The sequence below is a fragment of the Cherax quadricarinatus genome, chromosome 33 (genome assembly GCF_038502225.1).
Source record: "Cherax quadricarinatus isolate ZL_2023a chromosome 33, ASM3850222v1, whole genome shotgun sequence".
Taxonomy (NCBI): domain Eukaryota; kingdom Metazoa; phylum Arthropoda; class Malacostraca; order Decapoda; family Parastacidae; genus Cherax; species Cherax quadricarinatus.
In genome coordinates, this window is record NC_091324.1 from 28,862,991 (window position 1) to 28,883,877 (window position 20,887).

Here is a 20,887-nt window from a genome sequence, read left to right on the forward strand (position 1 = left end):
TATTAAGTCTTTCGGTGTGTGTATAAATATACATTTATCTGCCCGTCTAAGAAGAAGCTTTAACTGAAGTTTAAAGAACATTTCTTAACAGCGTACAACAACACCGATTTATTCATTGTTTAAATAATCAATCAATGAAGCTTGATTCCTTTTAATTTGAAATCAGCGGTGATACTTGAGCCAGTATCATGCTATATTCCACACTATACCACAAACACTCTCTTCTATATAGGCGTAAACTTTCCACCTAAAGTAATGAATATAACGAGCTATATTAAGAATCTACCCGAAGAAAGTGCTAAAAGTGTAAGTGTGCGGTAAAAAATAATGTAGTTAGAGTGTGTGGTGGTGGCAAGAGACTGACGCAGGCGCAGAGGTGCGCTTGTTGTACTCTGTCTCTCGCCGCCCCGCTAGACTCTGTTGCTGGACACACACACGGGACTTTGTCAAATTTCAGAGCTGTTCTTAGTGATGTCCGAGATGGACGACTTTAGCTTGCCGGTAAGTAGTGCATTAAGTGCCTTTGTGGTAATGTTGATCATGCAGCCACTTAAAGTGTCTTGAAAGTGCCGAATTTGGAATATTTAGCTGGTGTAAGTGTTCTGATCATGACAGTATTCTAAGTGGAAGATGGCTGCCAGAGACTAAGTTCGTACATTGAACCCGTTTCCCCTATAAGTGGAGCACTATCTTCTTGGCGAATTATAGTGATATTTGAACTTTCCCATATTCCCGAAGGAATTGTATGCTAATCGTGGCATTTATTTGTTTCAGGGAGACGGGACGGAGGCAATATCGAACGGTAAGTGTAGGTGGCTGGGCCGTGCAGAGACAAAGTCCCCAAGCGTTGCAAGACTTAGCACAGCCGGAGCTACAACCTGCTTCACTCTTTACTACATTTGCCTCTTAATTCATTTCTAACGGTCTACATCGGGTTTATATTAAGTATTTTTAACTTTTAAACGCAATATGATGCATAGTTTATGAGAAAATGTTACTCAAATGTGATTGGCGTCAGTGGTTGGCGTTGGGACTTTGTCTCTGGGCGCCCCGTAGCCACATAGGAATTTCCCAATGTGTAGTCCCGGCGCCTCACTGCCTCACCTGCCACGCCATTTTAGATTTTTAATGCGTATATCGCTGCTAACATGGTATTTACAAGCTAGGCATACATATAGGTTTGTCAAAGGATTTCGCAATTAAGCCGTATTCGTGTGAAAGATGACTCATTGTTTTCCCCAGAGAACTCGATTTGCCGGCTTGTGGGAAAATTCATTGCATATTTTCGTGGAAAGAAACGTGAAAAATGTTACTAGCATCTGGCTACTGGATGCTGACCATTTAGCTTGGTCTAAGTTGGTGCTGGCGTCTGGCCCACCAATTTGCCACATGACACTTCATGGTCCTATATTGCTAGTTCAGGTATTTTATTTTTGTGTTGGGTAATTAAGAGAACTGTGCAGGTCCTTCTCCAGTCTCGTAGTTCATTCAGGTAGAGGGTTGGGAGAGGTTGGGGATGGGAGTTCCCACTGTTAGTTCACGTAGGTAGTGGGTTGGGAGAGGTGGAGGCTGTGAGGAATATGTAATGACTTGTATAATTATATTATACAAGGATGTATTCCTCACAAGGCCCCTCTTATCTAGTTGGGGAGGTGGGTGTCTCCTTGTTTAAGTAAGCTAGGGGTTGGGAGGTATGGGGAGTCCCTGTGTTCAGATAGAGTTGGGAAAAGTGGGGGTCTACCTTCAATTTTAGGGAGAGAATGAAAGGGGGGGATCGTTCCTCTTGTTAGTTCAGGTAGAGGGCTAGGTGTTGTAGGGAGGGGTTCACCTGTTCAGGTAGATGGTTGAGAGAAGTATAGGGTATATTCTGAGGTAGATGGTTGGGAGAGGGAGGTATATTCTGAGGTAGACGGGAGAAGTGGGGAGGGGGGGTCCCTATTAGTTCAGTAGAGGGTTGGGGGAGGTTGGGCGGTCGTCCTTCTGTTAGTTCATTTAGGCCAGGGGGTTGGGAGAGGTTGGGTTAGTTCATTTAGGGGGACTGGGAGAGGTTGAGCGATCGTCCTTCTGTTAATTCATTTAGGGGGTTGAGAGAGGTTGGGTTAGTTCATTTAGGGGGGGGTTTACCTGGAGAGAGTTTCGGGGGTCAACGCCCCCGCGGCCCGGTCTGTGACCAGGCCTCCTGGTGGATCAGCGCCTGATCAACCAGGCTGTTGCTGCTGGCTGGGCGTTCGTCCTACTAGTTTATTTCGGGGGGTTAGGAGAGGTTGGGCGGTCGTCCTGTAAGTTCATTTAGGGGGTTGGGAGAGGTGGGGCCCCCGCTTAGTTCAGCTAGAGGGTTGGTCACTTGTTCAATTAGGGGGTTGAGAGGTAGGGGTTCGTCCCTGTTAGTTCAGGTAAGGGATTGGAAGAGGGTAAGGGGGGTAGCCGTTAGTTCAGATAAAGGGTTGAGGTTTTGTGGGGGAGGGGGATCTGCTAGAACACGTCCCTAGCTGTTAAACATAGAGGATGGAGGAAGGGGCGGGGTTGGGGATGGTGAGAGGGGCATCCCTCTGCTAGCACATGTAAAAGTGCTAGTACACTCACTGGGTTCGAAATGGTGGGACGGAGACCCTCTGCTAGTTAAAGTAGTGGAGTTCGGTGTATGTTGAGGGAGATACCTCTTGCTAGTTCGGCTACAGGATTTATGGGAAGAGGTGTTCGTCGTAAGTTAGGATATTGGCAAAGGTGGGGGCCGTCCACTGCAGTATTGCAGTTGGAAATGGTGGGGGGTCTGCCATTGCTAGTTTAGAGTAGTATGAGGTATTGTAGGAGAATTGTCCCTCTGCTAGTTCAGATGGACTTAATGAGAGAGTGTTGTGCATTCTGTTCACCTTCGCCTCACCAATAGAAAAGTTAAGTATATATGAAAGCTGTAAGTAGTGAGGGACACCATGGCGCCCAGCCTTCATGGCCGCGTGCATTTAATTCAGGTTGTAGCTAGACCTTTAAATGTGTGCCTATCTCTCCATCCCACCTGCCTTACCTCATCCCCTCCCTTCCCCTCTCGCTCTCATCTCTCCTCTCCCGCTCTCATCTCTCCTCTCCCGCTCTCATCTCTCCTCTCCCGCTCTCATCTCTCCTCTCCCGCTCTCATCTCTCCCGCTCTCATCTCTCCCGCTCTCATCTCTCCCCTCCTCTCTTCTCATCTCATCTCTCCTTTCCCCCTCTCTTCGTCCTTCCTATCCCCCTCTCTTCGTCCTTCCTATCCCCCTCTCTCCATCCTTCCTCTCCCCTCTGTTCATCCCTCCTCTTCCCCTCTCATCATCCCTCCTCTCTCCCTCCCCTCCTCGTCCTCCCTCCCCACCTCCCATCAGCCTTATTATCAACATTGTTCTCCCTATACTTCATTCTCTCTCCATTTCGTCACTGGGACGCCAACTCGCATCTACAGCTTGGTGACGAGTCGTAGCTTAAACCGTCTAGGCTAGCATACTTGTTATTGTATAAGTTAAGAATATGGTGGATGAGGGTAGGTTGAGCATCATGTCTAAAAGTGAGAGTTCTTTGCAGCTATCTGCTCTTATTTTTTTTTGTCCTCTTTATTTGTTGCCCTTTTGGTTTCATCAGCTCTCGCAATTACTAATGGAATTTTGTTTCATCCTTATCTTCATCTAAAATTTTATACTCCGCACTAACATCTTATTACCTCCCACTCCTCCAGGGATCCCCATCACCTTCCCCCTCTAGACTCCCCTAGTGCTCCCCCTCCCCTACCCTCCCCTCCCCAACCTAACACGTGTCTTGACTCTGTATGTTGGCCACGACTTCTGCTTCAATTTCTTATGCTGTGCACTTTAATTGCAGCACCGTTTGGCTTTATATACATTACTTCCTTTTTTATTTTGACTTGTGTATTCCACACTTTTGTTTTATTTGTAACTTAAATGAATTTATTATGTATATGGTGAGACTTAGGACCAGATATACGGACACCACCCACGTGTCTGGTATTCAGGGTCTTGCAAGTTGCCATAGTTACCCGGACGCCCAATATTCAGCAATTTTTTTTTAGTTCTCTGCAGCTGGTTTAGTGTATTTCACAACTGTTTCTTTACTTCTTGATTTTAATCAGACGTCATCGTACCTCCTCTTGTAAAATCAATAGGTATATGAGGCTAGTTTGTCTGCTGCCTCGTTTTATTTGTTTTATAATTTATTTATTTATTTATTTATTTATTTATAATTTGAGCACACTTACAGAGGTACAAAAAAAAATACAGATAAGAGCAGCATGCCAAAGCCACTTATACTATGCATAGCATTACGGGCTGGCTTAAAATTAACTTAAGATTAACTAAGCAATGATGAAATCAGTGAAAAACATTAATGTAAACTGATTACTATAAAGCACAAGTGAGTATTACAAAGACAGGTCATATGGTTGCTTGCATTGTTGTAAATTCAGTAGAATGGAGTATTCTGTTAGGTAGTGAATTTAAAAAATAATAAAGTTAGATTGGGTTTTAGGTTTAACATTTATGTGATATAATTGTGAGAAACATTTAAGATATACAATTTATAAGGTTCAGTTATTCAGTATTTATTTGGTTTTGGGTGAGTAAGTGATCTTTGAGAAGAGACTTGAATTTATAAACAGGTAGTGTTTCTTTTATATTAACAGGTAATGAATTCCAGATTTTAGGGCCTTTTATGTGCATTGAGTTTTTGCATAGCGTGAGATGGACACGAGGAATATCAAAGAGTGATCTGTGCCTTGTGTTATGGTCATGTGTTCTGTTGAGGTTGGCAAGGAGATGTTTGAGGGGAGGGTTAATATCAGAGTTGAGTGTTCTATGTATGTAATAGGTGCAGTAATAAGTATGGATGTTTTGTATGGTGAGTAGGTTGAGTGTATTGAATATTGGTGGAGTGTGCTGCCTGTAGTGAGAATTTGTTATCATTCTAACTGCAGCCTTTTGTTGGGTAATTAGTGGTCTGAGATGGTTACTTGTTGTTGAGCCCCATGCACAAATTCCATAGGTGAGATAGGGGTAAATAAGAGAGTGATATAGGGCCAGGAGGGCTGACTGTGGAGCATAGTACCGTATCTTCGATAGTATGCCTACAGTCTTGGAAATTTTCTTAGAAATTTGTTGTATATGTGTATGAAATTTGAGTCTATTATCAAGGTGGATTCCTAAGAATTTTCCCTCTGTTAGCTTTGTGATAGGTGATCCGTTTATCATTATGTTAAGAGGGACATCTGTAGCTCTGTTACCAAACTGAATGAAGTAGGTTTTGTCAATGTTTAGTGTAAGTTTGTTAGTACTCATCCAGGTAGATATTTTCTGTAATTCGGTATTTACAGTATTGGCTAGCGTGACTGGGCTCGGGTGGGAGAAGACGTATGTTGTGTCATCAGCAAATAGTGTGGGTTTGAGTAATTGAGAAGCATTTGGTAGGTCATTTATGTATAGGAGAAAGAGAAGAGGGCCAAGGACACTTCCCTGTGGGACACCAACTGTAATTGGTTGTGCAGAAGAGTTTGCCCCATTTGCGTACACATATTGGCTTCTGTTGCTGAGGTATGACTTGAGGTAGTTGAGGGAGTGCCCTCTTATACCATAGTGTGATAATTTTACGTGGAGCAAGTCATGGTCAACTGTATCAAAAGCTTTACGTAAGTCAATGAAGATCCCCAGTGGGACTTCTTTTTTCTCTATTGCAGTGTATATATGTTCTAGCATGTGTATAATAGCATCATTAGTATTTTTATTAGGCCTGAATCCAAATTGGCAGGGGTTGAGTATGTTTTGGGAGATAAGGTAGGAGTAGATTCGTTTATGAATTAATTTTTCGAAGATTTTTGAGAGAGGGTGTAAGTTGGATATTGGCCTATAGTTATTCAACTCTGTTTGGTCTCCTCCTTTGTGGATCGGGGTGACCCTTGCTATTTTGAGTACTGTAGGGAAGGTGGAGGATTCAATGGATTTGTTAAAGAGTGTTGCAATGATTGGTGATAGCACTTGTGACACTTTTTTGTATATAAAGGGTGGTAAGGTATTTAAATCTCCTGCCTTGACTTGATTTCTACTGTTACTTCAGCTAGGCTTTAAGTAATAAAATATTACAAGGATCCCAGTGGAAATGCACCACATTTGATTTTTTAGTTATCCTAGGTACTTTACACATTACTGTGTGATAATTGTACTTGTGTACCTATACAAAAATTTTTGATTCTTGATTGTAAATTTTTATTTATTGAACACTTAATTAATACAAATGGTGTTTTATTGCAGTAAGTCAGTGCTTGACATTATTGGCTTATATGTTACGTTTTGCATAATGTACTATATACAATCATTGTAAAAGCTTAACAGTGTAGAAACATAATGAAGAAACACTTCACCAGGCCTACTAGCCCATGTTAGGCAGGTCTTTCTCACATTCAACCATTCCTACCCACATATTTGTCCAGCCTATACCCAAAGCTGCTAAAGAAGTTGGCTTTAATCCTTATGTTAATATACAACACAACAGGGCTTACACTAACCCATCTCATATACTTGTCTAACCTATTTTTAAAGCTCCTCAAGGTCTTAACTATTATGACCCCACTTGGCAGATTGTTCCACTCATCGACAACTTTTTGAAAACAGTACATTCCTACGTCTTTCTTAATCTAAATTAATGTATTTAAATCCATTATTTCGAGTTTTTTTCTTGACTCAATATCCACAGCACTTTCTTTATATTGCTTTTGTTTACATCACTCTTCAACTTTTATAACTTAATTATACCTTGCCTCAGTTGGTATAGCACACGGCTTGCATACTGAGTGTCCATGGTTTAATCCCCAGTATGGGTGGAAACATTGGGAAAGTTGTCCTGTCTCATTTCTGGAGCAAATGAGAAATTTCCAAGGGAAATGAGACAGTCCCATGATGACGCACTGGCTTTATTGGGTTATCCTGGGCACCTAACCCTCCAGGATAAAAATCCGAACAAATCTTATCAAGGCTCAGTCTATCCTCATGTGAGATTCCTTATAAAGTGGATTGATTTTGTCACCCTCTATGTTCTCCAATGCATTTATATCCATTATGTAGTATGGCAACCAAAACTTGAACTTCATAATTTAAGTGAAGCCTTACTAGTGAGGTATAGAGCTGTAATATAACTTTTAAGACTCCTGTTTTTATAATTCTTGATATAAATCTAAGTGATCTGTGATTCTTATTGTACACATTTAGGCACCGTTGTCTTGGCTTCAGACTTCTGTTTACCATGACTACTAAGTCATCACATTCTGTATGGTCTTTTTCACATTCTGTACGACCAAGCTCTACATCACTTAGTCTACAACTATGATTATTATTTTCATTCCCAAGGATGTCCACATTGAACTGCATTTGGCACTTTTCAGACCGTGACATTAATTTGCCCAAATCTCTCTAAAGTTCACTGTATTCTCCTCAGTATCGATTACTCTGCTTATTTTTGTGTCCGTGAATTTACTCGGGTCACTTGTTATTCCCATGCTAAGGCCATTAATATAAATAATGCACAACAATGAGCCTAAAACTGATCTTTGTGGACTGCCACTTGTGACTTGTCCCATTTATGCAAACACTGCTTTCTCTTGGTCAGCTATGCCTTATTCTATGTTAGAACCTTTCCTCCATTCTTGCCACTTTTCTCAAGTCTTATGTGATACTTTGTTGAAAGCCTTGCAGAAATCCAAATAAATATCATATTCTTTATTGTGGTCCATTCCCTTGAATGCTTTACTGAAGGTCAGTAAATCTGTCAGGCAACCAAATTATATAAATAACTTGATAGCATAGTAGCTGATTTTAATAAAAATACTGTAAGAATTATAATTTCATTTTGCAAGCAAATACATTAGTTTGGAAAATGTTACCTTTTTATTCCCTACATAGAAACATCCACAATTATGTAAAGCATTTTGGGCCAGCTTATAAATATTTAGTGTCATTGGATCCCCTTGCTTTATAACTCATTTGAACACACAGTATGTATACTGTCTTGAAATCATATACAGTAGTACATTTAAGTAGTTTAATTTTTGTATGATTACATAAAAATACTCTACATGTATGTAGGTGTCATGATATGATGATGTAGGATATACTCGCATAAAAAAAAATTGAATACATGCATGTTTTACTATTTTATCATCTACTAGCAACCTTATGTTTAAAATTAAGTCTGATGCCTGGACATGAACATCACAATGCTGTATGACCATAGTGGGTTTAGTGCATTGAGGTATATGTGGGTCAAAAAACGTTATCTATGGAGGCAAAGAAGGGAATGTATGAAAGTATAGTAGTACCAACACTCTTATATGGGTGTGAAGCTTGGGTGGTAAATGCAGCAGCGAGGAGACGGTTGGAGGCAGTGGAGATGTCCTGTTTAAGGGCAATGTGTGGTGTAAATATTATGCAGAAAATTCGGAGTGTGGAAATTAGGAGAAGGTGTGGAGTTAAAAGTATTAGTCAGAGGGCAGAAGAGGGGTTGTTGAGGTGGTTTGGTCATTTAGAGAGAATGGATCAAAGTAGAATGACATGGAAAGCATATAAATCTATAGGGGAAGGAAGGAGGGGTAGGGGTCGTCCTCGAAAGGGTTGGAAAGAGGGGTTAAAGGAGGTTTTGTGGGCGAGGGGCTTGGACTTCCAGCAAACATGCGTGAGCGTGTTAGATAGGAGTGAATGGAGACGAATGGTACTTGGGACCTGACAATCTGTTGGAGTGTGAGCAGGGTAATATTTAGTGAAGGGATTCAGGGAAACCGGTTATTTTCATATAGTCGGACTTGAGTCTTGGAAATGGGAAGTACAGTGGTCCCTCATTTTTCGTAATTAATCCGTTCCTGGAGCCGTTACTATAAACGAAATTTACGATTTGCGAATCAATTTTTCCCATAAGAAATAATGTAAATACAATTAATCCGTTCCTGACACCCAGAAGTATTAAAACAAAAAATTTTTTACATGAAATATACGTATAGTACATAAACAATACAATGGGAAATGATGAATGAAACATTAACAGCATAACACTTACCTTTATTGGAGATTCTTCTTAGTGTATGGGAGACTGGAGGAGGAGAGAGATTGGATTGTTTACAGTTTGGAAGGGGAATTCCCTTCCAGCAACACCTCAGGTACCAATTGCTTCTCTGGGGTTGCTTCTCTTCTCTGTTTCTTAATGCCACTAAGACCACCTTGAGAGTCACTGGAGTCCTGTATCGCAAAGTAACTGTGGAGAGAGCTCTGTTTCTGGCGTCTCTTTAACACTTCCCGGAAAATGGCCCAAGACTTTGTCACTGTACATATTTCTCACCTTCTTTACCACAGGCTTGGCACTAGGAGCTTTCTTTGGAGCCATGGTAGCTTATTTAGTAATTGCAAGCACTAAAATGAGTGGAATATTATGAAATATTTCGTAGGAGCACTTGAGGGGACCTTCACTCACTGGTAAACAATGCCAGACTGGCTGGGTAGGGAGGCCGCCCCGGCTCACACCGTGCGTACGCGTCCCAGACGAACTACTATTCGCGAGTCAACCTATGAAAAGCGAGTCCATGTTTATACGAAAATACCCCTATGATTGGCGAAATTTATGATTGCCGAGAACTACGAAAAGAGAGGGACCACTGTACAATGCCTGCACTTTAAAGGAGGGGTTTGGGATATTGGCAGTTTGGAGGGATATGTTGTGCATCTTTATATGTACATATGCTTCTAAACTGTTGTATTCTGAGCACCTCTGTGAAAATAGTGATAATGCGTGAGTGTGGTGAAAGTGATGAATGATGATGAAAGTACACCTACCATCCGACTTACGACCTGCTCGACTTACGACCACTCGACTTACGACCGTGTTTTTTATGCCAAATTTCTGGGAAATAAACAACTATTTGTGTTGTACACAGTGTTTATCCTAAACCTTACAGTATAAAATACAGTACTAACAACATAAAAAGTAAAGTAAAACATGAAATACCAAAATAAAACAATAAAATAAAGTCATTACAAAAATGTTTTGTTGATATTCAGTAGTAAAGTTCGACTTACGACCGGTTTCTCGGAACCAAACTCGGTTGTAAGTAGGATGGTAGGTATGTATTTTCTTTTTGGGGATTTTCTTTCTTTTTTGAGTCACCCTGCCTTGGTGGGAGACGGCCGACTTGTTGAAAAAAAAAAAACTGTGCATCACAAGAAGAATAAATTATGTAGAATTTAACCTGGGATAATCTAGGTAAGTCAGTGTGACTTGTTTTTGGAGTCATGTTAATTTACCTTAGACGTAAATAGACGTCTTATTTTCTGTCCTTAGAGGTGTTAATGACAATGTGATAATGAATAGCATTTTTTTTATGAACACATCGCCCATTTCCCACCAAGGCAGGGTGGCCCGAAAAAGAAAAACTCATCATCATTCAATCCATCACTGTCTTGCCAGAGGCATGCTTACACTACAGCTATAAAACTGCAGCATTAACACCCCTCCTTCAGAGTGCCAGCAGTGTACTTCCCATGTCCAAGTCTGGCTTGCTGGTTTCCTTGAATTTCTTCATGAATGTTACCTTGCTTACGCTCCAACAGCACGTCGAGTTCTAAAAACCATTTGTCTCCATTTGCTCCTATCTAACACTCTCATGCACGCTTGCTGGAAGTCCAAGCCCCTCGCACACAAAACCTCCTTTACCCCTTCCTTCCAACCTTTCCTAGATTGACCCCTACCCCGCCGTCCCTCCACTACAGATTTATACACTCGAATAATGAATATATCAGATCAAAAAATAATTATGAATATTTTAGCAAAGCAAAATATCATTTGACCTCATCAGTTGGTCACTGCGTTATCTTTAATGTCGGTAAAATGGCTTTAATTATATAGTAATATAAATTTTGTGTTTTGACAATGTCTTAGACTGGTGGTTCACATGTAACCACTTTACTATTGTGTATCATCTATTTGGTAACACTTACGGTCAATGCAAGTTTCATATTCGAAAGGCTCATCATTGCATATTGCTTCTTGTTTCTTCAACAACAAGGTGCCTTTTAATTTTAACTTTGTACTGTTTAATGGAGATTCCTTGATGTAGGTGAAGGGCTCTTGATCAAAGATATTGGACCTGAGCTTCAGTTCTTTAAATCGAGTCAGAATTCTATTCAATCCCTCAGGCAGTGTGTGACCCCTATGGGTTTAGTGCTCCCCCATGAATATAATAATAATTTAGACCTGGTTGCATTCATTAGATATTGCACATTGCTGTGCATCGTGTTGATTTTGATAAAGAATTTGACAAAAGGTAATCTGGACACAGGTTGATGGCAATTTATGGACGTAATTTAATTTTATCTGTTTTACTTTTATCTTCTCCATCTACCATCTGTTTTTGTAGGACAATACATATATATACTTCATGTCCTATATATTCTCATGCACCCTTATCCTAGGATGACCATTATCTTATTTTTAATACCTGGGATTGCTTTTTATTTTTGGTCCAAGCAGAGTACTCTAATGAACAATTGTAATCTACATGATATTGTAAAAAATCAGCCTAACATAGGGTCTTGCAAGCTTTAGTGGGCAAGCATTGTTTCTTTTTGTCTAGGTAAGACCGGAACCAGTTTACAAATTTTACATTAGCTGCTTTTTTTCTCTCTCTCTCAAGTTGAAGGCTATCCATCCCAGTGCTTCACTTGATTCAGTAGTAAGTTGTTATACTGTAATATACAGTGTGGAGTGATTGTACCTGTACATATATGGAAATGAATACAGTAAAACAAATATTGCATGTCATATTAGTTCTCCAAAGCCCAGGACAATAAGGAAAAGTAAAAAAATTGTTTCTGACATATTTCCATTGTTATGCTGTGTACCTGGAGTTTACCTGGAGAGAGTTTCGAATGCAGAATTTTATTTTGATTAGTTATGGATTTGGAGATCAGTATTTATTTTTTCAATATCTCCTTAACCCATATAAATTGTGTTTTGTAGTTCAATAAATAGCACAACCCAATCTGCATTATATATGGCGCCAAAAAATATATTTATTATGTGTCTAATAGTACAGTATGTTTAATCATACCCTCACAGAACAGGATTAGATTTTAGTTTTTTTTTTTCTTGTCGGCAACGTTTGATAGAAATATTCGATGAAGTGACATGTTAAAGTAATGCAGTATGTATTTTTAAGTTGCAAAATATTGCCCTAAATGATTTTGGTATAGGACTGACCTACTGATGCAGTGTACTATACAGTGTACAATATTATGCTTTCTGAAAAAGAAACTTCAAAATTACTACTGTATTTTATGGCAAACAAGACGTTCTGGAGTAAAGGATCCCAACTGCATTCTGATTGGCTTAATTTTGGGGAAAAAAAAGATAAAGGGTATTTTGGCCTCCAAAACACTGGTAAATTTTTGAGACCTATTTTGGGGAATAAATAGCATTGTTGGCACCATAAAATATGGTAATAGATATTTATGAAGATTTACATGCAGACTGGGTTTGTTAGTTTTGACCTTTATAATACCAGTTTATTGATGCCTTTAGCTGATTGGTATATGAGATGTGAATTTGATTTAAAATAATTAATCTTTAATTACAGGAATTCCCAATGGCATTTCCAATGGTACTTCAGAACATCGTGAGCACAAAGAACATAAACACAAGCACAAAGATCGAGATAGGGAGAAGGATCGCCACAGAGACAAAGATCGCCACAAGAGTTCCCACAAGGATAAGGACAGAGATAAAGATCGGCATTCATCTGGTCATAAAAGCTCTCACAAAGATAAGGAGCGTGACAAGGAACGCAGCAGTGACAAGGAACGCAGTAAGGACAAGGTACAAAGTGATAAAGACAAACACAAAGAAAAGGACAGAGAACGAAGTGAGAAGGAAAAACACAGGGATAAGGACAAGGAAAGGAGTGAAAAAGACAAACACAGAGAAAAAGATAAAGAAAGAAGTGAAAAGGACAAACATCGTGACAGAGACAAACATAGAGATAAGGACAAAGAACGCAGTGAACGGGAAAAATCTCGCGACAAAGACAAGGATCGCCATCGTGATGATAAGAAGCACAGTAGTAGTAGCAGCAATGGTGAGAAGAAGGAGCGGGATAAAGAGCGTGACAAGGACCGTCACTCTACCTCTAGTCATAGGAGTCCACACAAAGAAAAGGACAGAGACCGTGATAGGCACAAAGATAAAGAGAAGAGTCGGGACAAAGAAAAGGAGAAAGTAAGCAGAAACTTCTAATGTTTTGTGACTATAGCTGATTAAGAATGATAGGGGTTCAAAAGATCAGGTGTTGTGCCCAGGCTTGTTTTCTGAAGATGAGCTGTTCTCCAGGAAATTTTATCTAAGCAATTGACTTGTTAGATGTACCTCTAGAAGCTTCATTTTGTTAAACAATTATGTTGATGCTTACCAAATTTTATATAACACACTAAGCTTATTTTGACATAATTAGTGATTCATCTGTCTGGCAACCACAAGAAATGTCATTTTCCTAATTATCTGTTGTACGTTTGCCTTCATACAAATTAAAGGATATTTTTAAATATAGGCAGTCTATCTGTGTATCAGTACAACTTGCTCTATCACCCCTACAACTTCAACTTCCACACCCATACAACTGCAACCCTTCAACTCCTACAAACTACAACTCTTCGACACCCCTTCGCCTCCTTCTCACACCTCTGCAGCTCCCTCTCATGCTGCTGCAACTCCCTCTCATGACTAAAACTCTCACCCCATTTAGCTCCCTCTCGCGTCCCTCCAGCTCCCTCTCGCGTCCCTCCACCTCCCTCTCGCGTCCCTCCAGCTCCCTCTCGCGTCCCTCCAGCTCCCTCTCGCGTCCCTCCAGCTCCCTCTCGCGTCCCTCCAGCTCCCTCTCGCGTCCCTCCAGCTCCCTCTCGCGTCCCTCCACCTCCCTCTCGCGTCCCTCCAGCTCCCTCTCGCGTCCCTCCAGCTCCCTCTCGCGTCCCTCCAGCTCCCTCTCGCGTCCCTCCAGTTCCCTCTCGCGTCCCTCCAGTTCCCTCTCGCGTCCCTCCAGTTCCCTTTTGCGCCCCTCCAGCTCCCTCTCGCGCCCCTCCAGCTCCCTCTCGCGCCCCTCCAGCTCCCTCTCGCGCCCCTCCAGCTCCCTCTCGCGCCCCTCCAGCTCCCTCTCGCGCCCCTCCAGCTCCCTCTCGCGCCCCTCCAGCTCCCTCTCGCGCCCCTCCAGCTCCCTCTCGCGCCCCTCCAGCTCCCTCTCGCGCCCCTCCAGCTCCCTCTCGCGCCCCTCCAGCTCCCTCTCGCGCCCCGCCAGCTCCCTGTCGCGTCCCTCCAGCTCCCTCTCGCGCCCCGCCTGCTCCCTCTCGCGCCCCTCCAGCTCCCTCTCGCGCCCCTCCAGCTCCCTCTCGCGCCCCTCCAGCTCCCTCTCGCGCCCCTCCAGCTCCCTCTCGCGCCCCTCCAGCTCCCTCTCGCGCCCCTCCAGCTCCCTCTCGCGCCCCTCCAGCTCCCTCTCGCGCTCCTCCAGCTCCCTCTCGCGTCCCTCCAGCTCCCTCTCGCGCCCCTCCAGCTCCCTCTCGCGCCCCTCCAGCTCCCTCTCGCGCCCCTCCAGCTCCCTCTCGCGTCCCTCCAGCTCCCTCTCGCGCCCCTCCAGCTCCCTCTCGCGCCCCTCCAGCTCCCTCTCGCGCCCCTCCAGCTCCCTCTCGCGCCCCTCCAGCTCCCTCTCGCGCCCCTCCAGCCTTCTCTCGCGCCCCTCCAGCTCCCTCTCGCGCCCCTCCAGCTCCCTCTCGCGCCCCTCCAGCTCCCTCTCGCGCCCCTCCAGCTCCCTCTCGCGCCCCTCCAGCTCCCTCTCGCGCCCCTACAACTCTCCCTCACATCCCTGCAACTCGCTCCCACACCTCTGCAACACTTGCCCTCACCACTTTGTGAGGCATGAAGAATGAACTTATCATTGTTTCTTTAATTAGATATGTAGTGATAGGACAACGTTAAAAGTGAGGGAAGAGAAACTACTACAATGGAACTCCGAGTTTCGGCCGTAATTCATTCCAGGAGCTAGGCCTAAACTCGAAATGGCCAAAAGGCGAAGCAATATTTCCCATAAGAAATAATGTAAATAAAATTAATCCGTTCCAGACCCACAAAAATATTCACAAAAAAATACATTTTTTTAAAGAATAACTAGGGTTTTACATGCACACAACACAGATAAATACATATACTAGTATACAATAGATAAAATAAAATTTAAATAAGCATTTAAAATAACATTTACTTACCTTTATTGAAGAGATTTGCTGGCATCTTTGAGATGCAAGCACAGAACAAAAGAGTTAGCCTGTCTTTCATATGCTTGTGTCTGGCAAGGCCTTTTCCTCCTGAGTAATGTAGGTCCTCTTTGTCATTTTCTTCCAAAATGGGCCTGTTTCATCACAATTGAACACTTATTGAGCTTTGAATTTTTCAGTCTCTGCGTACCTCTTAAATTCATGCACAATTTTTTCAGCTGGCTAGTTGCCTGGCTGGCTGGTTGGTTGCCTGGCTGGCTGGTTGCCTGGCTGACTGGTTGCCTGGCTGGCTGGTTGCCTGGCTGGCTGGTTGCCTGGCTGGCTGGTTGGTTGCCTGGCTGACTGGTTGCCTGGCTGGCTGGTTGCCTGGCTGGCTGGTTGCCTGGCTGGCTGGTTGCCTGGCTGGCTGGTTGCCTGGCTAGCTGGTTGCCTGGCTGGCTGGTTGCCTGGCTGGCTGGTTGCCTGGCTGGCTGGTTGCCTGGCTGGCTGGTTGCCTGGCTGGCTGGATGCCTGGCTGGCTGGTTGCTTGGCTGGCTGACAGCCTGTCTGACTGGTTGTCTGGCTGGCTGGTTGCCTGGCTGGCTGGCTGGATGGCTGGCTGCTTGGCTGGCTGGCTGGTTACCTGGGTGACTGGCTGCCTGGCTGGTTACCTGGGTGACTGGCTGCCTGGCTGGTTGCTTGGCTGGCTGGATGGCTGACTGGATGGATGGCTACCTGACTGGCTGGATGGCTGCCTGGCTGGATGACAGGCAGAATGAGCTTGCAGGGTAATGTTCACTCAAGGATAAACAATGCTAGACTGGCTCGCGACGCTTGTACGGGGAGGCGGACAGGTCTGGTACGCCGGCTGAAATTTGGGAAAAAATTTGGCCAAAAAAAGCGGTCGAAACTTGATGCGGCCGAAACTTGGGGTTCCGCTGTGCTAGGTTTTAGTGGCAACAGTAATATATCTGATTTCAGATTGTGGCATTGAGCTCTACTCATAAGATGGTTAATTTATAAAATGATAATTTCAAAGCAAATATAGTTAATACATAAATTAGTGTAAATATAGTTTAAAGGGAGAATGGTAAATTATAAATGTCATTAATTGGTAGGGTGATAAAGTAGTATAAATACCGTATTGGAGTGTTCCTTAGATTTACAATGGACAGTTCACAGGTTCTAAATAATTTTCTTAATTGTAGGTGAAGATTGAAGTGAAGACTGAGGTGAATGTTGAAATTGAAAATGAACCAGACCCAATACCACATAAGGATCTGGTCATCAAAGAAGAGACCATTGAATCAGAGGAAGAGGACAAGTTGGTGATAAATGAACCCATAAAAGAAGAGCCGGTAGAGGAGGAAGATGATGATATTCCCCTGGTGAGTAATGAAGAGACTAAGGAAGAGATGGATGATGATGAGGATGTGGGGGAGGAGGAGGATGACATCCCATTGGTAAGTGCCTGAATTGTGTAAAGGTATACTGGAAGCTCTCGTATCTTATCAGTCTTCTTTATTGCTCGTAGATCATGCTGCATTCCTTGTATTGTGACCCCAAGAAATGGCTGTGGAAGTGTCAACAACTTTTATTTATTGTTTGTGTAATTTTAGTTTTTTTAGGCCTGCATTATGTTGTCATAATTAGTTCACCATTGCACTCTTAATTTTAAAAGTCCTGTTTCAGTTTATTATTGAGGATTACTGTACTTACCTTCTAGAAAATTGCTTTGCAAAGCTTTGTTACCATGGTAAGTTGAAACATATTTCAACTTACTGAATATATTTATGGATGTCTTTTAATAGATATACTCCAATCTTGGGACCTTAACCCTTTGAGGGTCGGCAGGCCCTCTCCGAGACTTGTTCTCAGGGTCGGCCAAATTTAAAAAAAAAAAAAAATTCTTATGAAAAGATAGAGAATCTTTTCCTGATCATAATGACACCAAAATTATGAAATTTGATGGAAAACTTACGGAATTATGCTCTCGCGAAGTTAGCGGTCTCGGCGATGTTTATGCATCGGCGATTTTGCCCACTTTGAGCCCCATTTTCGGCTAATTCCACTGCACTAGTCGACAAAAAACATGAATATTTCGCTAGAACTCCAGTTTTTCTATCGAATGAGTGCAAGAAACCATCCATTTACCAATTTCAACTATCCAGTACAGTGGTCAGAATTTAGCAATTTTGCCAATTTCACACAAATTTCAAAAGATGCCAATTTCCGAATAGGGTCCAGAATAAACAAGAAAGACATTCCTGGCACTAAAATGACATTTCCTTTGTTCATTAGTCATGTCTCAAGGCCCCTCTTACATTCTTTTTCTTTCCACTTTGAATTTTTATTCTCACAAAAAATAGAAGATTTACTGTTATGCAGACTATTGCATTAGTGTAAAAAATGGTATAAATAATATTGGCACACATGCAAAAGAATATTAGACTCACCAGTTGACGTGTATTGGACGCTTGGCATGATTTGTTTACTTTTGAACTTTGGTAAAAATCGAACATTTCTGCTACTTTGAGCTCAATTTCAAGGTACTTTTCATTGTAAAACCAGTCAAAATCATCTCAATTTCTGTAATATGTCTTCCATTCTATAAAATGAGACCAAGAAAACTAGAATACAACAATAAATACCAAACGAAAATACAGTGCAAAGTCACTGTTTTATTCCAAAAAAACGGTCAAAGTTTTTTTTTCTCATTATGCACTGTGTGCTGCAGGATTTTTTTTATACTGTGCACACTGACCACATAGACCCATTCTTTCATATGTAGGCCTGCCAGCTTTCTCCCACTAGATTTGAGGGCGCTAGAATTTAGGCGTACTAGTACGTCAAAAACCCTGGGTCGTAAGCCGTACTAGTACGGCCGAAACCGTCAAAGGGTTAATCATTCCAAATGATAGGCTGGAAAGAGAAAGTGCATTATATATTGTGGAGAATGCAAGTTATAGGTGATATCAGGTGAAGGGGTGAGGACATCTAATAGCCATTTCACGTGATAGCTGAGTAGAAGTATGTAGCAGAATTGTGTGCTAGAGTTGTGGAGAGTAGCTGCCAGCCCTGTGTTCTGTATTGTTGGAAGCATCAAGTAAAGAATGCATCTGTATAATGGTTTCTGTCCCTTTCGGATTGTTTGTAGATCATTTCTATGTTGTTCCATTGCAAGAGGTGTCCCACTTTAGACCTATGTTTAACACATTGCTGGTGTTTTCTCAGTTATCAGCATATTTGTGGTCTTAAACACATGTGGAAAGATTTTTCCCAGTTTCTGTGGAGGTTTTGTTGTATCCCCTACATGGTATAGTGTATACTCACTGCTTCACTACTGGGTGTCTCATCCCGATGAAGTCTGAGAGAAGATGTGGGATTGGCAGCTTTGCCAACAGTATTGTTGGCCACTTCTCCAGATAAAATCAAGAATTTAATTTTCTTGACAGTGGCATATAAAAGCATCCTTAATTCCTGCTGTCAGCACCTTAGAGCAGAGGGCTGGTAACTACTATGTTACTACTCCAGCATGTGTGATATTACCATTACATGTTATTGCAATTAGATGACTTTATGCTTTCATTTGACCATCACCTGTGACTTGCATTCTCCACAGTGTATACTGTGCTTTATAATTCTCTTTCATTTTTAGTGACTAAGGTCCAGGACTGACATGTATACATTAATGATGTCCTAAATTGTAGGCACCAATCCATGTTATTGGTCTCATTATACCATCTACCATCATCAAATGATAGTTTATATAAGGGTCATTGGAATTATGATTGTCTATGTACTTTTGGCAGTACTGCTAGAGAACAAATGATGGTGAATGCATTTTCTTTGAGCCACTATTGTTTTTGTTGGGGGGGGCGGGTAATTGTAAAATCCATGTATCTTGTGGAATGAGTTTTTATTTTTTTTTTACACACTGGCCATCTCCCACCAAGGCAGGGTGGTGGTGGTGGTATTATTATTATTATTCTTATTTAAAAGCAAAAAATTAAGGAGCTCTTTATAATTGTGTTCAGTGGTTGGGTTTTGTAGTTGTACTTATTTTATAAAGTATTTATTTCCTAAGTTATTCCTAGTAAAGAAATTTTACCACTTTGGGACTTGCCCATTTTTGCATGGCATGGAATAGAACAGTTAGTATTTCTTTTTGTTCTGGCTGTATTGTAGAGTTTGTTCCAGTGCAGTGCAAAATGCTATGTTTACAAATTGATTTATGTAAAAATTGTTATGTTTTCTTACACAATATTTTTCTGATAGACTGAATTAAATTCAAATTTGCTCAAGTAAATACTTTTAAACCTTTCACTGTTGTGGCCCCAAAATTAAAACAGCTGACAGTGTTGCAATTTCAAAAAAAAAAAAATTCTTTGGAAGCTGTAGAAAATTTTTTCTGATGCTTAAAAATACTAAACTTAATGAAGAACTTAGGAATTACACAGGCACAAAGTTGGAGGTCTGGGCACAATTTAGGCATCTGTAATTGCACCCCTTTGAGTATTATTTTAAGCCAATTCCATTACTCAATTTGATCAAATTCCTAGCTATTTTGCTAGTATGTCTTCAATTCTAGAGATTGAGCACAAGAAACTGCCCATTCATCTATCAGAACTACTCTGTATAAAGTGCACAGAAGTTGGTAATTTGTCCAATTTTACACAAAATTAAACAAATTCCAATATTAAAATGGTTCAAAATAAACACTGTGTATATTCCAAACACCAAAAAAATCTATCCTCTTCACTAATCATGTCCCCAGGCTTCTCCCATATTACACTTGCCCTCCATTTTAATTCGTCATCACAAAAAATATAAGCTTTAGCCCAAAATGATTGGTAATTGTTTAAGGCATCCCAATAATTACAGCAGACCTTGTAAAAACCCAAAAAACAGACCAGAGAAGGCATGGGGGAGGCCTTATCATTCCTTAGGGACATCAAAAATAGAGTATTTCTTTTACTTTAAGCCATATTTCAAGCTGCTACTGGTTCTGAAGTCAACTAAAATCATTTCACTAGTATGTATTCCATTCTATCAATGGACACCAAGAAACATCCAATAAAAACTGTCCCAGAAAAAATCTCACTACTTTAAACTAAATATGTGGTCATTTACACCCCTCCTGCACTCTGAAGGAGGGGTGTAAATGTTGCAGTTTAAAAACTGTAGTGTAAAGCACCCTTCTGGCAAGACAGTGATGGAGTGAATGATGGTGAAAGTTTTTTCTTTTTCGGGCCACCCTGCCTTGGTGGGAATCGGCCAGTGTGATAATAAAAAAAAAAAATAAAAAATAAATAAAATAATAATGTGGTCAGTGGTTTCCTTATCTCGTATACCATGTGGGGCAGGATTTTTTTTTGTTTGTTTGTTTGTTTTACACGCATTCCACACAGACCCATTCCCCCTTATGTCCAGGCCAAAATTTATGCCGCACAGCATACTTGTTTAAAATATAGATCTATGAGAGTGATGCTGGCGCTGACAAGAGATCTACATAAGACAGTAATTGGGTTAATAGTTTTGAACTTGATTTATACTGTAGTTTAAATTGCATGATAAACATATTAAATTACATT

At 41.4% G+C, this 20,887-nt stretch overlaps 1 protein-coding gene across 2 annotated transcripts in view; it reads left to right on the forward strand.

The window, feature by feature from the left end:
* The first annotated feature begins 357 nt into the window (after positions 1-357).
* Top1 (topoisomerase 1) overlaps positions 358-20,887 on the forward strand; it is a 54,937-nt gene continuing 34,407 nt past the window's right edge. Inside the window, exons 1-4 of one of the 2 annotated variants that reach the window (XM_053783862.2) lie at positions 358-501; positions 775-802; positions 12,638-13,275; positions 16,502-16,756. In XM_053783862.2, coding sequence (XP_053639837.1) covers positions 472-501; positions 775-802; positions 12,638-13,275; positions 16,502-16,756 — 951 coding nt within the window. In that variant the 5' untranslated portion in view covers positions 358-471. The remainder of the gene's footprint in view (positions 502-774; positions 803-12,637; positions 13,276-16,501; positions 16,757-20,887) is intronic. The other variant, XM_053783863.2, reaches the window with a different exon arrangement.